Source organism: Scyliorhinus canicula, chromosome 4, assembly GCF_902713615.1.
Source record: "Scyliorhinus canicula chromosome 4, sScyCan1.1, whole genome shotgun sequence".
Classification (NCBI taxonomy): Eukaryota; Metazoa; Chordata; class Chondrichthyes; order Carcharhiniformes; family Scyliorhinidae; genus Scyliorhinus; species Scyliorhinus canicula.
The window spans coordinates 153,746,643-153,765,539 of record NC_052149.1 but is presented as its reverse complement, the minus strand read 5'-3'; the positions used below and the strand labels follow the sequence as shown (position 1 = coordinate 153,765,539).

General features: G+C 42.0%; 1 protein-coding gene across 2 annotated transcripts in view; it reads right to left on the bottom strand.

The window, feature by feature from the left end:
- Window positions 1-18,897, bottom strand: part of LOC119965096 (lysine-specific demethylase 3B-like) — a 152,699-nt gene that overhangs the window by 103,866 nt on the left and 29,936 nt on the right. For both annotated transcript variants that reach the window (XM_038795387.1, XM_038795388.1), the window contains exons 4-7: window positions 12,051-12,153; window positions 4,928-5,052; window positions 3,968-4,099; window positions 3,372-3,471 (exon numbers count right to left, since the gene is read on the bottom strand). In XM_038795387.1, coding sequence (XP_038651315.1) covers window positions 3,372-3,471; window positions 3,968-4,099; window positions 4,928-5,052; window positions 12,051-12,153 — 460 coding nt within the window. The remainder of the gene's footprint in view (window positions 1-3,371; window positions 3,472-3,967; window positions 4,100-4,927; window positions 5,053-12,050; window positions 12,154-18,897) is intronic.

The following is an 18,897-nucleotide window of genomic DNA, read 5'->3' as shown; positions in this document are numbered from 1 at the left end:
GCCAATGTTACTACAATGGAAAATCTCATCTCTATTTGGAGTCATATAGCAAAATATATTTCCTTGGTGACCTTCACTTTTTGAGAATAACTAACCAGGGATAGAAACAACGACACAAGCCCAGATTTAAGCTCAAGAAGTTGATGAAGCCCAATCCAGCACAATTGACAGTGACTTGAAATGCCCCACGGTGAAGAGTGACGACGGTAAGCTGGGTTGAGGCGAACAGGAGCTAGCCCCATGGACACAGGCTTCAACCAGAATAGCGCAAGACTTTAGCACAGGACTGGCAAAGTTCATTAACACCAGTTCAAATACATCCGCACCTGGAACTAGGTCTGGTGCATTACCCATAAGAGTCATTTAGGGCATTCTTCCACTCCAAGCAAGCTCCAAATAGGGGAACATTGACAAATCAAAGAAAGCTGACATTGTGGATAAGTTGGATTAGGTTCTTGGTGGGCTGTCAGAAAAAAAAAGGCCTCCCACCAATAGTAACACAAGGCTCAGCAGGCCTCCGCCATTGGGTATTCCGGGAGTGGAAGATCATAAGAAGAGCATTCGGCCCATCGAGTTTGCTCTGTCTTTGAATGAGATCATGACTGATCTGATATGACAATTCTCAACTCCACTTTTCCCAACTTATCCCAATAACCCTCGATTCCCTTACTAATTAAAAATCTGTCTACCTGAGCCTTGAAAGTACTTAATGATCCAGCCTCGCCAGCCCTCTGCGGTAAAAGATTCCAGATTCACAACCCTCACGCGTTTTGGCAAGCACATTATCAAATGCCTTTTGGAAGTCTAAATACATTAGATCTACAGGACACCTATTATCCACTTTGCTTGTTACATCTTTGAAGAACTCCAGCAAATTAGTCAAACACTATTTACCCTTCATAAAACCATGCTGACTCTGATGGATTCCAACAGTTTCCAAAAACAGATATTAAACTAACTGGTCTATGGTATCCTATTTTCTGCCTTTCTCCGTTTCTGAACAGAGTGATGATGATTGTTTTAATTTCCTCCTTTTCAACAACATTTGCATTATGTTAATATTGGGATGACTCTAGTGTCCTCCACCATGACAACGGAGGTAAAATATTGGTTGCATCTGCCATATCTGTGTTCCCCATTATTAATTCCCCAATCTCATCCATTAATGGACCAACAATGATTTTAGTTACACAGTTCCCTTTTATATACTTCTAGAATCACATATATACATATAGAATGGAGCTGGTTTAGCATAGTGGGTAAACAGCTGGCTTGCAAAGCAGAACAAGGCCAGCAGCGCGGGTTCAATTCCCGTACCAACCTCCCCGAATTGGCGCTGGATTGTGGCGACTAGGGGCTTTTCACAATAACTTCATTTGAAGCTTACTTGTGACAATAATGACAATAAGCAATTTTCATTTTCAAGTGTGCTCTAACTCATACCTTGTACAGTTTTAGCAAGACTTTCTTATTGTACACTCCATTTCCTTTGAAATAAATACCAACATTCCATTTGCCTCTCCTATTACCTTATCTTGCATGCTTGCTTTTTGTGATTTACTCACAAGGACCCCCAAATACCTCTGTGCTGCAGCTTTCTGCAGTCTTTCTCTATTTAAATAATATTCAGCTCCTTTATTCTTCCTACCAAAGTGCATAACTTAATATTTCTGGCATTACATTCCATTTTAAACATTATTCCATCTTACATTATTTTATCTTAAACACATTATTTATTCCACCTGAAACATCCACGTTTTTGTCCACTCACTTAACCTAGCTATATCCCTCAGTGTGTCATCCTTCCCACCTATTTACGTACCATCTGCAAATTTGGCGCTAGTATATTCACTTCACTTGTCCAAGTCATGAACAGATATTGGAAATAATTGTGGCCCCAGCACTGATCCACTATTTACAGGATGCCATCCTGAAAATGTTCCTCTTATCCCAACTCGGTCATCTATTAGTTACCAATCCTCTATCCATGCTAATATACTACCCCCAACACCATGGGCTCTCTTATAAGTAGCCTTTTATGTATTACCTTAGTGAAGACATTTTAGAATTTTAAAATAATGCATCTACTGGTTCCCTTTATCTATCTTGCTCGTTACCACTGCAAAGAAGTCTAAATAGATTTGTCAGACACGATTTCCCCTTCATGAAGTCACACTGACTCTGCTTGATTATATTATATTTTCCCAATGACAGGTGTTAAGCTAATTGACCTAGTAGTTATTTTTTTTTGTCTCCCTCCCTTTTTGAATCAGGGTGTTTGTTACATAGGCAGTTTTCCAATTCTCTGGTACTTTGCGATTATGACTATAGCAACGTCCTTTAATATTCTAGGATGCAACCCATCAGGCCAGGGGACTTTAACCTTTAGCCCCATTTATTTTCCCAGAGTACTTTTTCTCTAGTGATAGTTATTGTTTTTATCCACACCATTATATTCTAGGAAACTGTCCTGAATGCACTCTAGGAATTTTTCATTGTGGCTACCTCTGCCAATTTTATATTCCCAATCTACACAAAGTTTAAAGTCACCCATAATTAATATATTGGGGGGTGTGACTTGATAAGACAGCTCTTTCAGAGACCCAGTTGCTGCTGCAAATAAAGCACATGAAAAGGCAGGTGTTTGCGTTTCTTTGTAGAAACACTGCCTTTTGTCAACTTCCTCGTTTCGCCCATCCCTCCCAGCAACTGGAGCTCCCCCATGCCCAACCAATAAATCTTCTCCCAACCCATCCAGAACCTGGAACTTCCCCGTGCCCAACCAATCAAACTCTTCCCACCCCAACCAGCAACTGAAGCTTCTCCATGTCCAACTGATTAAACACTTCCAACAACTGTAGATTCCCCAGTCCCTGCAGTCAAACCCTCCCCTCCTCTACTGAAAACCTGTTCAACAGCACTCATTACCTCCCATATATTCACTTAGGTTCGCACAGAGCCTGAGGCATTAAATATGGTCACATTGGGAAAACTTTGGGGAAGCAATGCTGTCGGCTTTCAAACCAGGGTTGCTGAATCTTATACCGAAACTTGGGGCATCTGCAAGGTCGTCAGATTCCTCTACTTTTGACTTTTAGATTATTTATGCTGTTGTCTGGCAATAAAAACAATTTCTGCAATGAGAACATGGCTTTCCTTTGGGGATATTGCAGTTATCTTCTGAAATTGTAGATTGGACACCCTGGGCACATGCTTGTATTTGCTAAATTTAATAACCATAGTCCAAGAGCTATTTGCTTAGTTGTCAATGCAAACCATGGACAGATTCCCTCTCTCCTACCCCAGTTAGTAGTTTCATTAACCCACAACGATGCTATATTCCTTAGTTCTAATACAAGCTTGTGCCTTACCCTTGTCATCAGTTTCTTTAGTTGGACTGTAAGGTGGACTGGGCTCAGCTCCCTTCTTGCGTCTGCTTCTGGAGTTTTGAGATACTTGTTTTTGAGCAACCTGTAGAATTGAAAAGACGAACAACAAGATGATATTGCTGCCTTTTCTCCAAACGCCATTAATGGAACTCTACAGAATTAATAAGAGGTACATTTCACAGATTCCCCCAACAGCCATTAGCTGAAACACTACCAGTACAAAATAGTCTAGCGGCCGAACACAGAGCATGTTAAACACTGTTAACTGGGATCGAACCAAAACCAGATACTTATACTATAAATAACACTCTGCCTTGAGCAATCAGGCTATGTGAAACTTATTTTAAGTTTGATCATATCAGTGAATATCATACAATCATAGCTATTACTGTGTGGAGAGAAAGGTGCACGATGGCTTATAAGTACATACCATCACAGAGCATCAATATTGCTTCATTATGAGTCGTAGCAGAAGTAGAACAACAGGTCACCACCTGACATGTGGGTATAGACCAATAGGAGAAAATAATGATTGGATAACCCTTCAAAAGATTACAGTAAGAACTGATATCACTCACCATTGCTGCATTGCTTTCATTTGGCTCGATGCTTTTACATAGAATCCCAATTTCACCTTTCAGTAATTGAAGCACTTCATCCACAAGTGTGATATAAATCCGCAAAGGATCAACAGTCTTTGTCTGCTGTTCCTATTATGAAAAACAAGTCAGCAACAGAAACATACTTCTATGCCCTTAAATATGATGAGATATCAACTGCCCAAGATTGACAGTGATCTGAATTCAGAGCCACTGCCAAATTAGATGTGAATCCCATTTTAACTGAGTTTGGGAATTCAATATCATGTGATCACAATTTCAAGCTTTAAAGCTGGTTCGGAAAGTTCTTTTAAGGTTTTGTATGGAGAGAAAATAAATGTTATTCTTGTGGAACTCTGTTTTTTAACTCTTTTTGGTAATCGTCAAGGACCTGCAGCAAAATTTGATAAAGACAGAATATCAAACACAAGATATTTATTGGCCAGGAAAAATAGTTTGAACAGTTGCAACAATAGCCCAGTAGCTTGCTGCTGTACAGTTGCCTTCATCTTGACTTGAATGGTCTCCACAACAGCCTCATGATCTGCAGAACAACTATGGTGCTTCCATCATCCATTATTATTCTATTAGGGCTCTCCTATTTCTAAGTGTGGAATGCTCCTTGGTTCAATGTTAACATCTGTTCACATTTTTCATCAGTCCTCCCCTTACTATCTTATGGCCTTCAAAATCCAATATCCACATAAAATCCTAGGCAAGGAGAATGTGGACAAAGACTTCTCTAGTGCCAACATAAATAACGTTAGTCACTCCCCATTGCATCCCTCAGGGTAAACATCAAATGCCCACAAGATCCAACCAAAGCCAGAGTCTGGCTATCGCCAGTCAAAGGAAACGCAGATTTGTACCTTCTGGGTGGAACATGTGAAAAGTGAAGGCAAACTATAACATATGTTTAAAGTCAGCCCCACATTGTACCTGTTCTGTGGTGACCACCATGGTGCGCGAAGCAGGGTCATGATGTGCAACAACCGCAAAGACCCATTCTTCGGAAGAGTCTGGTTGGTAGATCTTTACTCTATGCCCCTGCAAACTGTATGGGCCTAAAAGACATAATGCAGCAGTAAAATGAAAGCAACCAGTTTATGGAAAACACAATAATTTAGCCAGTATTCCAACCCATAGAGAATGTTGTAACAAAGCAATCAACGTGCCCTTTAAAATTGCGCATGGCCATGCTGGGAACAATAAACAAAAATCACAACAACCGGCAACCATCTAAAACATGTGGATCTTGTTTTGTATTGTATGTTTTATCTGGCTTGTCGTACTTTGCAAGCCAGTGCAGTGGGGGATTGCAGGATCCATGTTTTTTCATTAGTTCTACGGAGGCAATGGGCAGCACGGTGGCACAGCGGTTAGCAGTTCTGCCTCACAGGGCCGAGGTCACAAGTTCGATCCCGGCTCTGGATCACTGTCCATGGGGAGTTTGCACATTCTCCCCATGTTTGCGTGCGTTTCACCCCCACAACCAAAAGGTGTGCAGGGTAGATGGATTGGTCAGGCTAAATTGCCCCTTAATTTGAAAAGGTAAATTAGGTACTCTAATTTTTTATTTTTACGTTCTACTGAGGCAGCAGTAAAGAACAGTTGCAATGTTAATCATGTCCCGTGCCTGCTTGAATACTGATTCATCTTGAAATGTATCAGGACCAAAAACATAACAAACTGGCACTGAGGGTGCGATCCAAGTTCTGGAGGTGATCCTCATCAATTTTATCCATAACCATGATGTTATCACGGTGGCAGCAAACTCCAGGCAAGCCACTCACGATCCGGTTCACGGTCCTCTGAAGCAGGGCGGAGGCTGACGTCATTCCAGAATGCAAACTGCAATATCTGTACAATCCCTTGCTGTGATGATAACATATTCTTAGAACTTCTCAGCAATGTGCATTTGTGAAAAGGCCTGGAATAGGCCTATTCTGTAGAATTTTGAAGCATACCACATGCTACGACTTGAGCACCTCCAATATTCCTACTAGCGGTACAGCAACTGCACACTTACTTTGATCGGCTGAAACCAACAAAAACACGACAAGTTGTGGTTGGCGCTGCTGCCTCACAGCGTTGGGGACCCGGGTTTAATTTCAGTCATGGGTGGCTGCCTGTGTGGAGTTTGTATGTCCTCCCCGTGTCTGTATGGATTCCCTCAGTTGCTCCGGTTTCCTTCCACATTCCAAAGATATGCAGGTTGGATAGATTGGCCATGTTAAATTGCCCCTTAGTGTGAAAAAGGTAAAGTGGGGTTGGTGGATTACGGGGATAGGGTGGGGGCATGGGCGTGGGTGGTGTGCTCTTTCAGAGGGTCGGTGCAGACCTGATGGGCCAAATGGCTTCTGTCTGCACTGTAGTGATTCTATGATTCTAAGATGAACAGCACAACCAAGTGGGGAGAAGAGCACAAAGATCAACGTCAAGAATTTCCCATGCATCAACCAGGCCAAGAAAAAAGTCCTCAATCCAGGGAAGAGGATATTATTCAGCACGTAGCACTGGGTTAACAATAACCTTGAAATTCAATATATGCATATGGAGCTGCTTCTGGAGCGCTGGAATGATGCGTGATGCTCATTTACCATTAGGGACAGGTACCCAAACCAGATGCTCCAAGTCAGCTTCGACTTTTGGTTGTATAGCATAAAGAACGGTTTTGGCCTTCAGAAATTCAGTTGAGTTCCCTTTGACATTCAATTTCATGGTAATTCCCTATATGCTTTTCAAATCTCCTTTGAAATCAACACCAAGTTTTTGTATGTCAGTTGTCGGACCAGTTTCTTCTTTTCCAATGTTATGTATGTCCGCCCAGTTTAAGCAGATCTTCTCTACCCTTGACCATCCAACCAAGGCAGGGCAGTTGCCTTTCACCACAAACAGTGGTAGCTTAGCAGTTCACTTAGTTCCACATTAACTTCCATTTTGTCCATCATAGGTACAGATTCCCCATTATATGTTATTAGAACAATTTTTGCAGGTTATCAAGGGTAGATGTTTGTGAGCTTTTCCTTACAGCATCTGGAAACAGAGGTACGGCTCCCCTGTATCCAATCCCATTATGTTTGCCTTTCAGAAGTGGTGTCACTCAATAGCCCTGTGAACTGCTTAGAACTGACAAGATGTCAATGGTTCCTTCTTCTTCGAGCTCGGTGTCACTGCGGTCCACCCATTCTTGCTGTAGGCCATGAAGATTCTTCTTCTTGCTACGTCAGACTGCAGATAGCTTTTTTTCTGGTTTGTGTTTCGGATTCAGTGTTTCTTCTTTGTTTTTACACCAAAGCTCAATGTGTCCCTTTCTGCCACACTGACGACATTCAAGGTCCCTGCACCAACATTCAGATGGATCGTGTCCAGGCTTTCCACAATGGTAACATTCTTGGCTACTGGCTATCTTGTGTGCATGCTCAGCTGTTATGTTAGGCAGTCGGTTTACACATTCAGCTGCTGTGCTTCGTTTGTAGCCAGCTCTACGGAGACTGTAATATCTATGGCTTTCTGCAGGGTGAGGATAGCCTCTGTAAGAAGGCACTTCTGGATTGATTCACTACTAAGGCCACCCATCAACCTGTAATGGAGGTTATCATTCAGTACTTAATTGAATTCACAATTTCAGTGAGCTTTTTAAGTACTGCAACATATTGTCGCAATTGTTTCTCCCTCTTGGTTTCCTATGTGAAACCGAATTCTTTCTGGCTCAGGGGGAAAATGTGTCTCCAAGAGTTTCACAATGTCCTATGTGATCGCGTGCCAGGTTGTCAGGCAACACCAAACTTCTTAATAAGCCAAAGGTTTTCAGTCCCATTACACTCAAGTTGCCATCTTTCTATCATTTCTAATTTCATTTGCAAGGACAAAACTCAAAATGTTCAGTGTAGGAGCTGCATTGTTCAACAATCTTATCAAAATGTCCCATAGGTTCGTTAAGTGTGGCCATTTTCAGCTTTTCTTTTCCCTTTGTCAGTTGCTGCCACTTTAAGAGCAGTTACTGATTTCTTCATTTCAAGCTGTCACTGCAGCTGTCGGCTTTCTCTGCTGCGAGTTCTTGGCTTCCTGAGTTTTGGCAAGCTCACTGGCAACATGGCTACTCTGTTTTTAAAAGTTTAAAACCCTTCTTTGTTGCTCGTTAAGCAGAGATACAATCTGGGTTTTTTCTGGGCGTTTCGAGGGGATTTTTCCCTTTGGCCTCGGGGACTTTCACTCTGTATCTTTCCCGCACTTGGGGGAGCCCTGGTGGGCTCGCGCCAATTGGGAGCCATTTGTATTTTACAATCAGGAACTTCATTAGCTTTTTTTTTCCTGAGTACTGCAGTTTGTTTTTAAACTTAAAACAGCGCTTCTGATTGATTGCTGTTTTTCTTTAAATCTTCCAACAGCTGCATTTCCCCCCCCCCCCCCCCCCCCCCTCCCCCCCATATTCCATACTTTTCTTGTCAGCATGTTCCTTTTTGTTCCAAATGCTGCAGGTCCCTGTATTTAACTAGCAGCGTTTCTTTTTGCAATGCAGTACAAATCCAACATGTGATTCAGGTGAAAATTAAAGTTTTCGCACTTTGGTTTAACTTTTCCAGTGGCATTACGCTAAGGTCCATCATCCTTGTTGGCAGTTTGTTATGTTATTGGTTAGAGAACACATCCATCACTTCAGTCCAAATGAAAGCGGCCACTCGAGTGGGCCCAACAATGTCCAAAGTCATGGACCTTGTGATGGATGGCATTATTTTCCCAGACCTCCACCCGAATCTTCTTCCTTATGCCCCAGGAGAATGGAGTTATCAGTCACCTCAGGATGTTTACGTTGGGATTATGGGTTATTATTCTCCGAACATTGAGGAAACCTGTGTTGGAAAATTCAGAAGTGTCTGCATGAAAGAGATTGCCAGGAACTACTTCTAGTGGCCTGGCCTGGACCAAGACAGCATAGTCAAGTCAAAATCTTGTACTTCATGTCTGAGTGTGAGAACCTTTCCTCAACTGGCACCCCTCCATCCATGAGATTGGTCAGCAAACCCTTGGCTGTGTAGCCACGTCAATTTTGCTGCTCATGTTGAAGGAACAAGGTTCTTGGTGACTGTGGATGTGGATGGTCATTCCAAACGGTTGGTTTTGACAATATTCTCTATCACAGCTGAGAGTACAATTCAAAGGTTAAGACAAATGTTCAGTCATTACGGGTTACCAGAATGACTTGTGACAGACAATGGACCTCAATTTGTCTCACAGGAGTTTCAGAATACTTTGAGGTGTAGAGGTATTCACCACATCATCTTTGCACCATCCACCAACGAATTACCAGAGGTATTTGCTCAAACCATTAAACACACTTTAAGGTTGTCGCAAGGAGATTGCTCTATTCAAAACACATTTCTGCTGACACACCTAAACATGCCACATGACAAAAACATTGCCAGCATTCCTATCAATGAGATGGTAACTATGCACTTGCTTTGATTTGCTAAAACCAACAAAAACACAAGTTGTGTAAGATCAACATTACGACTAAGTGGAAAGAAGAGCACAAAGATCAAAGCCAAACATTTTCTGGTCGGTCAAGAGGTTCTTGCTAGCTTACAATTATACCACTGGAACTAAATGGGTTCTGGTACTGTGATTGCTCAGACAGGACCCGTTTCGTACACAGTGTAAACGGCAAATCATCTCATCTGGCGGAGACAAGTTGACTAGATGTCAGGTCAAACTCCACCTCAGGATACACCTCTAAATAAGACACATTATGTCACAAGCACTTCCCGTGAGCCACCTCTAAGTAAAGAATGCCGACTCCAGTCTAACCTCCTCAGTCTAATTCGACCGAAGTTCAAGTTGTCTCACCTTCAACAGCATTAAATAAAACTTCAAATTCAGCTACAAGTCCTAAATTATTAGTCCCCAATGAACATTATTCTATGAATGCACCAGAAGACTCCCAATGCCCACATCAGCAGCGCAGACCTCCTGAGCATCTGAATTATAGTTAAGGTGAACCCACTTTTTGAGGCAGTGTACCCTCTTTCCCTAATTCAGAAAATGTTTTTATCAAACCAACATTTCCAAACAAGAGGGAACAACATGTTCTGTATTGTACGATATGTCTAGCTTGTTGTACTTGTTTTCTTATTAGTCTGACTGTAACAGCAACAAGGGACAGTTGCAATGTTAATCACTTCCTGTGTCTACTTGCGCACTGATTGATCTTGAAAGGTACCAGGACTAAAAACACAACAGATCCCATTCTGACAAAGAAACCCTTTTCAATATCAACTGATGGGGATTAGGAAAGCAATGTGATTTTCTGTTTTCTTTGTAATATGATTTATCTAATTCAGCAAAGCAGAAACTGCCCTGATTGCTGGGGAATACACATCTATTCTGCTTCCTCATAGAATCTAGCTGTGAGGTGCTATAGAATGCAGGTCTGCAATCAACTCTTATAACTGGCGCACCATGGCTTGACATTCACTTTTTCAAGTTCCTTTGATCCATCTTTTGCCCCACTCTCCAAAGTGGTTTGAACCATTTTCTGTCTTCAAAGTGCTATCCAATACAAGTTGTTGTATGCATTAGATTTAACTGATGAGCAAAACATTCACTGAAAATAATAGGGGGAGAAATGAAAAATTGGCATTTAATATTCTGTGGTGCATAAGTAGAATGAAGGCATGGCAAAAACCCAGTGGTTTCCAGAGGGGAAAATACCACCAACATGACTAAGTCGCAATGCTTTAGGGATGTCTGGTGGGCACCATCTTGTGGCTTACTGAGCAAAATTCACCATCACTTGTCTTCTAACTTGTGTATTTTCTCCAGTCTTCTTTTTCCTTTCTGTAAGTCTGAGTTCACATCTTAATATTTAATTGCTTTTATTTTATTTTCTACTGGTTTTTCAATGGCCCATTGCAAATTTCCCCACCTTCAGTTCATTTCTCTTTGTACACGAGTATGTAGAACACAAGCAACCAAAACAAAGAGCACAAGTAAATGGAAAATTAATCTTCTTTTGGGTCAAAACTTCCAACCAGCTCTAGCTTTAAGAAAATTGATGTTAACTTCAGTTACGTTCTTCTGTAATCCAGATAACATATATAGTTTAACCTGGTGCAATAATTGCTGGAAGGCGACAACATTTGTGGATTGGGAAGTAGAGGTACAGAGACAATCAGGAGGAGAAAAGATCAGTGGTTGAATTTGCATGGATTTTGTTAACTGTATTCATATCACTTACACATCAGGCAACTACCTTCAATCACCATAAACCACACATTTCTCAATTTTAATTTTATGAATTTAATGCAGTGAAACAAATCAGAAATGGCAAAGCAACACAGAAACAAGAGACTTTCTTGGGTCAAACGCAGTGCCGTGAAATAGTTTTATATGGTCCATAATTTCCCAGCAGCTAACAGAAACAATAGCCCAGGTTTTGCAATTGTAATGACGTTAAAACTGTCAGCATTACTCTGTGAAACTGACAGCAACGAGTTTGCACCCCTGCAATTTAATACAGATGCAGTCAGTGATTTCCCCGCTCTTCCACAGGGTGTGCTACAGTACCACAAAGAAATCAATTAGAATCAGTGAACTGACTTGAACATTCAATTTGTGCCATTATTCTCATTTCAAAGCCCTTGGAAAAGTTACACCTTGTTCAGTGAAGGCAATCCAAAGAATATTGAAGATTTTTAAGGAGTTTAACGATGGAAGAATCATGGTGTATGGATGAAATGCAAGAACCTGGGGCCTAATAACTTTGAACAACCCAAATGCCATTTATGAATTTGGGTGAGAAGGGAGATTGTGTTTATGCAAGGGTGTTCCTTTCATGAGACATTTCATGTAAAGTTTCCTCTCCTGATATTTAAAACAAATAACACTTGTACTGGAGTTGAACCTGTGGCAAGTTTTGAAATTTTAAAAATCATTTCACAATCAGTATCAGTTTGCAAAACTTATCACTCCACGCTCTAACACAAGAGAATTTTGGGGTTTATTTTAAATACAGAACCATCTGTAAATTAATATGCAGCAATACGGTTTCTGTCTACAATACCTCTGAGTATCTCTTGAATTTTCTTTTCTCGGACCCAAGATTTCATTGATTCTTGAAGTTTTTGATTATCCTGGACAATGGGATTCTGATTGTCAGAATCTTCCTGAAGAGAGAAGTAGAAAGATGATGGGTGAGAAAAAATACCAAAATCGATTTAAAAAGCTAAATATTCCTTTTGAACAACAGTAGATACGTCAGTATTCTGCTAATCCACACTATGATTCACAATGTCATGCAAGCAAGTTTAAATTGTAATGAGGTCTTTAAAGACACCATGCAACCCAGAGAGCTGTTGCTGTTCACATATTAACAGCATGGCTTCAACAATATTTCTTGCACCTTTGCATACTTTCCTGACTATTCTGGTCTTTGGTTCTATTGTCACATCTGGTTTGAATCATTGGGTTGCATTTTACTGGTTCTTTGGGGATAGATTCAGAAGCAGAAAGGCCAGCAAAATGGCATGGGAAGGCATGGGTTTGCGTAACCACTGACTTCCGGCACTATGCCATTTTATCAACAAAAGGAAAGGTGGCAGATAGCCTGTTCATTTGAAGTCCAATGAGCCACTTAAGTCACCTGTCTCCAGTGGCAAGTAGCCCTCCACCAAATGGGGAACTGGCAGGTAGTGGTCCCCCTGCATGACAGACAGAGAGCGAGAGAGAGAGAGAGAGGGAGAGGGAGAGGGAGAGAGAGAGAGAGAGAGAGAGAGAGAGGGAGAGAGAGAGAGAGAGAGAGAGAGATGGCTCTCTATGTCTATGGCTGGTTTAGCACACTGGGTTAAATTGCTGGCTTTTAAAGCAGACCAAGCGGGCCAGCAGCATGGTTCGATTCCTGTACCAGCCTCCCGGACAGGCGCCGGAATATGGCGACTAGGGGCTTTTCACAGTAACTGAATTGAAGCCTATTCGTGACAATAAGCGATTTTCACTTTCGGGGGCTGGTTTAGCTCACTGGGCTAAATCGCTGGCTTTTAAAGCAGACCAGGGCAGGCCAGCAGCACGGTTCGATTCCTGTACCAGCCTCCCCGGACAGGCGCCGGAATGTGGCGACTAGGGGCTTTTCACAGTAACTTCATTGAAGCCTACTCGTGACAATAAGCGATTTTGATTTGATTAGAGAGAGAGAGAGAGAGAGAGAGAGAGAGAGAGAGAGAGAGAGAGAGAGAGAGAGAGAGAGAGAGGGAGAGAGAGAGACAGAAGCAGCTATCCCCTTCCCTGTGACCCCACATTTCACTTACCTTTGAGGGTGGGTGTACAGGCAAATCCCGTTTTTTACGGAATGGGAAGGGGCCAAGTTTATTCTGTAAAAAAGGATTTTCCTTAAAACTATTATTATTTGTCCTGGATGGATAAGCAGCTGCCAGCCTCTCATTCTGGTACATGGATGGGGCAAATTATAATCTTGCTGGAGATACACGAGGAAACACCTTTCTTTTTGTTGATAAAATGGCAGTGTTGGGAAGGCATTGGTTACGCAATCCCATGCCTTCCTAACGGATCTCCATTTTCCCCCTAAACCCCCTAAACAATAAAAAGAGAAATTACCTGTAACTGAAAGGGGGGGGGGGGGGGAAGGGTGGATCTCAGAACAAGATCAAGACTCAATGTCACTGGTTGTAGAACCTGCGCTCTCCATTACTGCTGCCTTCCCAGACCCGACTATAGCCGTCTCCCTGGAAGTCGTACTGCCGAGAACCGTAGCCATGGCATCCCACGGCTTCAGCCTCATTACATAAAACCTCCGGGCTCGTCAGGGGTGCACCAGAGGTGATAAACGGAAAATCCCTCGACAGGAGGCAGATCTGGGTGGGGTCGCACTGAGAAAAAGTCAGGAGGCAGCAGCTATGTTCTTGGAAAGAGCTACCCAATTTGTCCCAGTATTCTGCTTTTTTCCCATTGCTCAGTAATTTTGTTTCCCTTAAAAGTATTTATTCAATTGTCTTTTCAAAGTTACTGCTAAATCCGTTTCCACTATCCTTTCAGACCGTGCATTCCAACTTGCTCAGTAATTTTCTTCCCCTCATGTCGCACCTGGTTGTTTTGCAATTGCCTTAAATCTGTGTCCCCTGATTACTGACCTTCTGCCATTGGAAAATTAATTTCTCCTCATTTACTTTCCAAAAACCCTTCCAAGACTTTGAACATGTATTAAAGCCCCCCTTGACCTTCTCTGGTCCAAGGGGAACATTTGCTGCTTCTTTAGTCTCTCCATTCTAGTAAATCTCCTCCACACTCTCTCCAAGGCCTTGAAATTCTTCTTACGGTATGGTGGCCAGAAATGGCCACAATATCTCAGATGGGATCGAACCATTGTTTTAAAAATATTATCCATAATTTCCCAGCTTTTGAACTCGTTTATTTATGAAGTCAAAAGATCCCACATGTTTAGGCCTATACTCTCTAGAGTTTAGAAGCATGAGGGGCGATCAAATTGAGGTATATAAGATGATGAAAGGTACGGATAAAGTAGAGGTGGAGCAGATGCTTCCTCGTGTGGGGCATTCTAGAATGAGAGATCATTTTCTTAGGATAAGAGGTAGCAAATTTGAAAACTGAGTTGAGGAGAAACTACTTCTCCCAAAGGGTTGTGAATCTGTGGAATTTGCTACCCCGGAGTGTAGTGGATGATGGAACAGTGAGTAAGTTTAAGGAGGAGTGAGACTGATTTATAATTGGTAATGGGTTGAAGGGTTATGGAGGAAAGGCAGGATGGTGGAGTTAAGACCAGGATGAGATCAGCCATGATCAAACGGCGGAGCAGACTCGACATGCCAAATGGCCTAATTCTGCCCCTATATCTTATGAACTTATTTGTTTTTTTAACATCCTTCGCAACCTGTCCTCCGAAGCATTGTGCATGAAGGCTTCGAAGACTCTGTTCCTCCACCTCCTTGAAAATTGTACCATTTAGCTTATATTGCCACAACACACCAATGGAAAAAAATGGTTGATCATCAATTATGGAGATCATCAATTATGGAGATCATCAATTATGAATTCCATCCTTAAATCTGCTTCCAAAAGGGCACTGTTGATATCTGCAGCAGGATCTCCACCTAGTTAAGTTCAAATGTCAATTTCCAAAGACTCCTCCTATTCCCATGACTGCACTATTGAATTCTGCCCAGTTATGAATAATATTTGTCAGATTCCACCCACAACCACCAGATTGAGCCTCAGTTTCCTTGCGCTGCTTAGCCAGACTTTTAACTCCTCTGCAAGATGTACAAACAAGGCCATCCCTGGTACACCTAATTATTCTACCCTATCTCAATCAAATTCTTCCCTCTACACCTGTGATCCATTACCCTTGAATGTCCAGGTTATTTCAAGTTCTCTAGCTCTAATAATCTCTTCACTCAGAAACATACAATCCACTATACATTTCCAACTTTCCCCAAGACACTCTTGAGGCCTCATCAAAAATAATTTTTTTAAAAAAGTTTAGAGTACCCAATTAATTTTTTCCAATTAAGGGGCAATTTAGTGTGGCCAATCCACCTGGCTCGCACATTTTTAGGTTGTGGGGGCGAAACCCACGCAAACACGGGAGAATGTGCAAACTCCACACGCACAGTGACCCAGAGCCGGGATCGAACCTGGGACCTCGGCGTCGTGAGGCCGCAGTGCTAACCCACTGCGCCACCGTGATGCCCTAAAAAGATTTTCATCCAATCAGTATCTAGTATCACTGTTCACCATCTAACATACTCACCTTCAGTTACTTCTCTTTTAACTCTACTAACTTGCTCCAGTAGCTTTGGAAGCGCATGAAGGCTCCAAGTCTGCACGTTTTGTAGCTCATATTAAATACTCTGATTCAATGTTACGCAGGTTTCTTTCAAGATCTATTCTTTTTTTAAATAAATTTATTGTACCCAATTAATTTTTCCATTAATGGCTGTCACAATTAATGCTAACCACTTAGCCTTGCTGCCTCACGGCGCTGAGGTCCCAGGTTCGATCCCGGCTCTGGGTCACTGTCCGTGTGTAGTTTGCACATTCTCCACGTGTTTGCGTGGGTTTCGTCCCCACAACCCAAAAGATGTGCAGGGTAGGTGGATTGGTCACGCTACATTGTTGCTCATGAGAACAGTGTGAACCAGGTTAATAGACTCAAACAGGCTGATATTAAGGAGGATGTGCTGGAAATTTTGAAAAGCATCAGGATAGACAAGTCCCCTGGGCCTGATGGGATATACCCACAGTTACTACGGGAAGCGAGGGAGGAGATTGCTGCGCCGTTGGCGATGATCTTAGCGTCCTCACTCTCCACTGGAGTAGCACCGGATGATTGGAGGGAGGCGAATGTTGGTCCCCTGTTCAAGAAAGGGAACAGGGAAATCCATGGGCATTACAGACCCATCAGTCTTACGTCTGCAGAGAGCAAAATATTGGAAAGGATTCTGAGAGATAGGATTTGTGATTATTTAGAAAAACATAGTTTGATTAAAAATAGTCAGCATGGCTTTGTGAGGGGCAGGTCATGAATTCTTTGATGATGTGACGAGACACATTGATGAAGCTCAGGCAGTGGATGTGGTGTATATGGATTTCAGTAAGGCATTTGATAAGATTCCCCATGGTAGGCTCATTCAGAAAGTTAGGGGGCATGGGATACAGGGAAATTTGGCTCTCTGAATACAGAATTGGCTGGACGAAAGAAGACAGCGAGTAGTAGTGGATGGAAAGTATTCCGCCTGGAAGTCGGTGACCAGTGGTGTCCCAAAAGGATCTGTTCTGGGACCTCTGCTCTTTGTGGTTTTAATAAATGACTTGGATGAGGAAGTGGAAGGGTGGGTTAGTAAGTTTGCCCATGCCACGAAGGTTGGGGGAGTTGTAGATAGTGTTGTGGGTTGTTGAGGTTACAACACGTCATTGATAGGATGCAGAGCTAGTCTGAGAAGTGGCAGATGGAGTTCAACCTTGATAATGTGAAGTGATTCATTTTGGAAGGTCGAATTTGAATGCTGAATACAGGGTTAAAGGCAGGATTCTTGGAAGTGTGGAGGAACAGAGGGATCATGGGGTCCATGTACATAGATCCCTCAAAGTTGCCACCCAGGTTGATAGGGTTGTTAAGAAGGATGATGGTGTATTGGCTTTCATTAATAGGGGGACTGAGTTTAAGAACCGCAAGGTTTTGCTGGAGCTTTATAAAACCCTGATCAGACCACACTTGGAATATTGTGTCCAGTTCCTCATTATAGGAAGGATGTGGATGCTTTGGAGAGGGTACAGAGGAGATTTACCAGGATGCTGCCTGGGCTGGAGGGCATGTCTTATGAAGAAAGGTTGAGGGAGCTAGTGCTTTTCTCACTGGAGCAAAGAAGGCAGAGAGATGACTTGATAGAGGTGTACAAGGTGATGAGAGGCATGGATAGAGTGGATATCCAGAGACTTTTCCCCAGGGTGGAAATGGCTGTCACGAGGGGATATAATTTTAAGGTGATTGGAGGAAGGTATAGGGGGAGATGTCAGAGGTAGGTTCTTTACACAGAGAGTGGTGGGTGTGTGGAATGCACTGCCAGCTGAGGTGGTGGAGTCAGAGTCATTGGGAACATTTAAGCAACTCTTAGACAGACACATGGACAGAAGTAAATTGAAGGAGTGTAGGTTAGGTTGATCTTAGATTAGGATAAATGATCGGCACAACATTGTGGGCTGAAGAGCCTGTACTGTGCTGTACTGTTCTATGTTCTAATCCGTCTCTTGACAGATATTTAGATAGATGATGCAGAGAATTTTCCCTATCTTTCCGATCTGCTCTCTTCTTCCCCCAATAGTATGAAAATGTCTGTTTCTTTTCATTTTCAGTTCTAAAGGGCACGCATAACAATAAATGCAATTTCTCTCCACAAATACCAACTGACCTGTTGTGTTTCCAGCATTTTCTGTTTGTTGCAGATTTTGTCTTTTTTCTCCTTCATTGGGAATTGGAACGGCATTTGTACAAGGTTTGTAACATGTTAATTGCCCAACATTGTTTTCAATGTTAAGAAAGCTGTGTTTGCAAAGGGACACTACACAAGAGAACAGCAATTGTGCACAAATTAACTTCTGCATCTAAAAAGGGGTGGGCCCCGAGTGAACTAATAAAATATTTAGTTACATTGACAGCAACCTTTGCACTCCAACTGGATTTTCAGCATTGTAAGGAAAAACACTCTGCACAACCTTTGTTGATCCTTGTAACAAAGGAAGAGCCTTATACTCCTCTGTTCCCAAAAATTTAAACACTTCTATCTCAACTGCATTGTAGTAGGCAAGGTGCAAATGTGGAAGTCAAGATTCTCTCCCCATCTCCATTCAATGAAAAGGGGACAAACCAGGACAGGTTGTTGAATAAAAGATTTGAATGCGAAAAGACAAAAGCCAGTCTTGTGATTGTGCAGTTTTAAGTAATCACAGAGATCTCTCAAAAAAAGCAGATGTTATACTCACGACAATTACACTGAAGTAAATGATCAGGTTAGTATTTTAAAATACAGATAGTTATATTCCCTAAGCTAGTTACATAAACATACAGGCGACCAAGCAAGTTCAAAATTGAAACCCACATCCCAATTTATAGTACAATTATCATGAGCACATGTAAAGAGGAGCCAACAAAACCCTCACTGGTTCTCACTCAGTTTTACAGCCAATTCCTGCACAACTCATTTTTTCAAATATTTAATGCTTAAATTCCAAAATTATGACCCATGCGTTCAAGGTATTGGATGGCTGAACAAACATAGCAAGAAAACTATTCAGAGCTATGGCACTCTTACAACAATTATTGGAATGTAAATTCTTGAACTGAAAAATAGCTTTTCCAGAACAAGAGACTGAGGTTGAAGGTT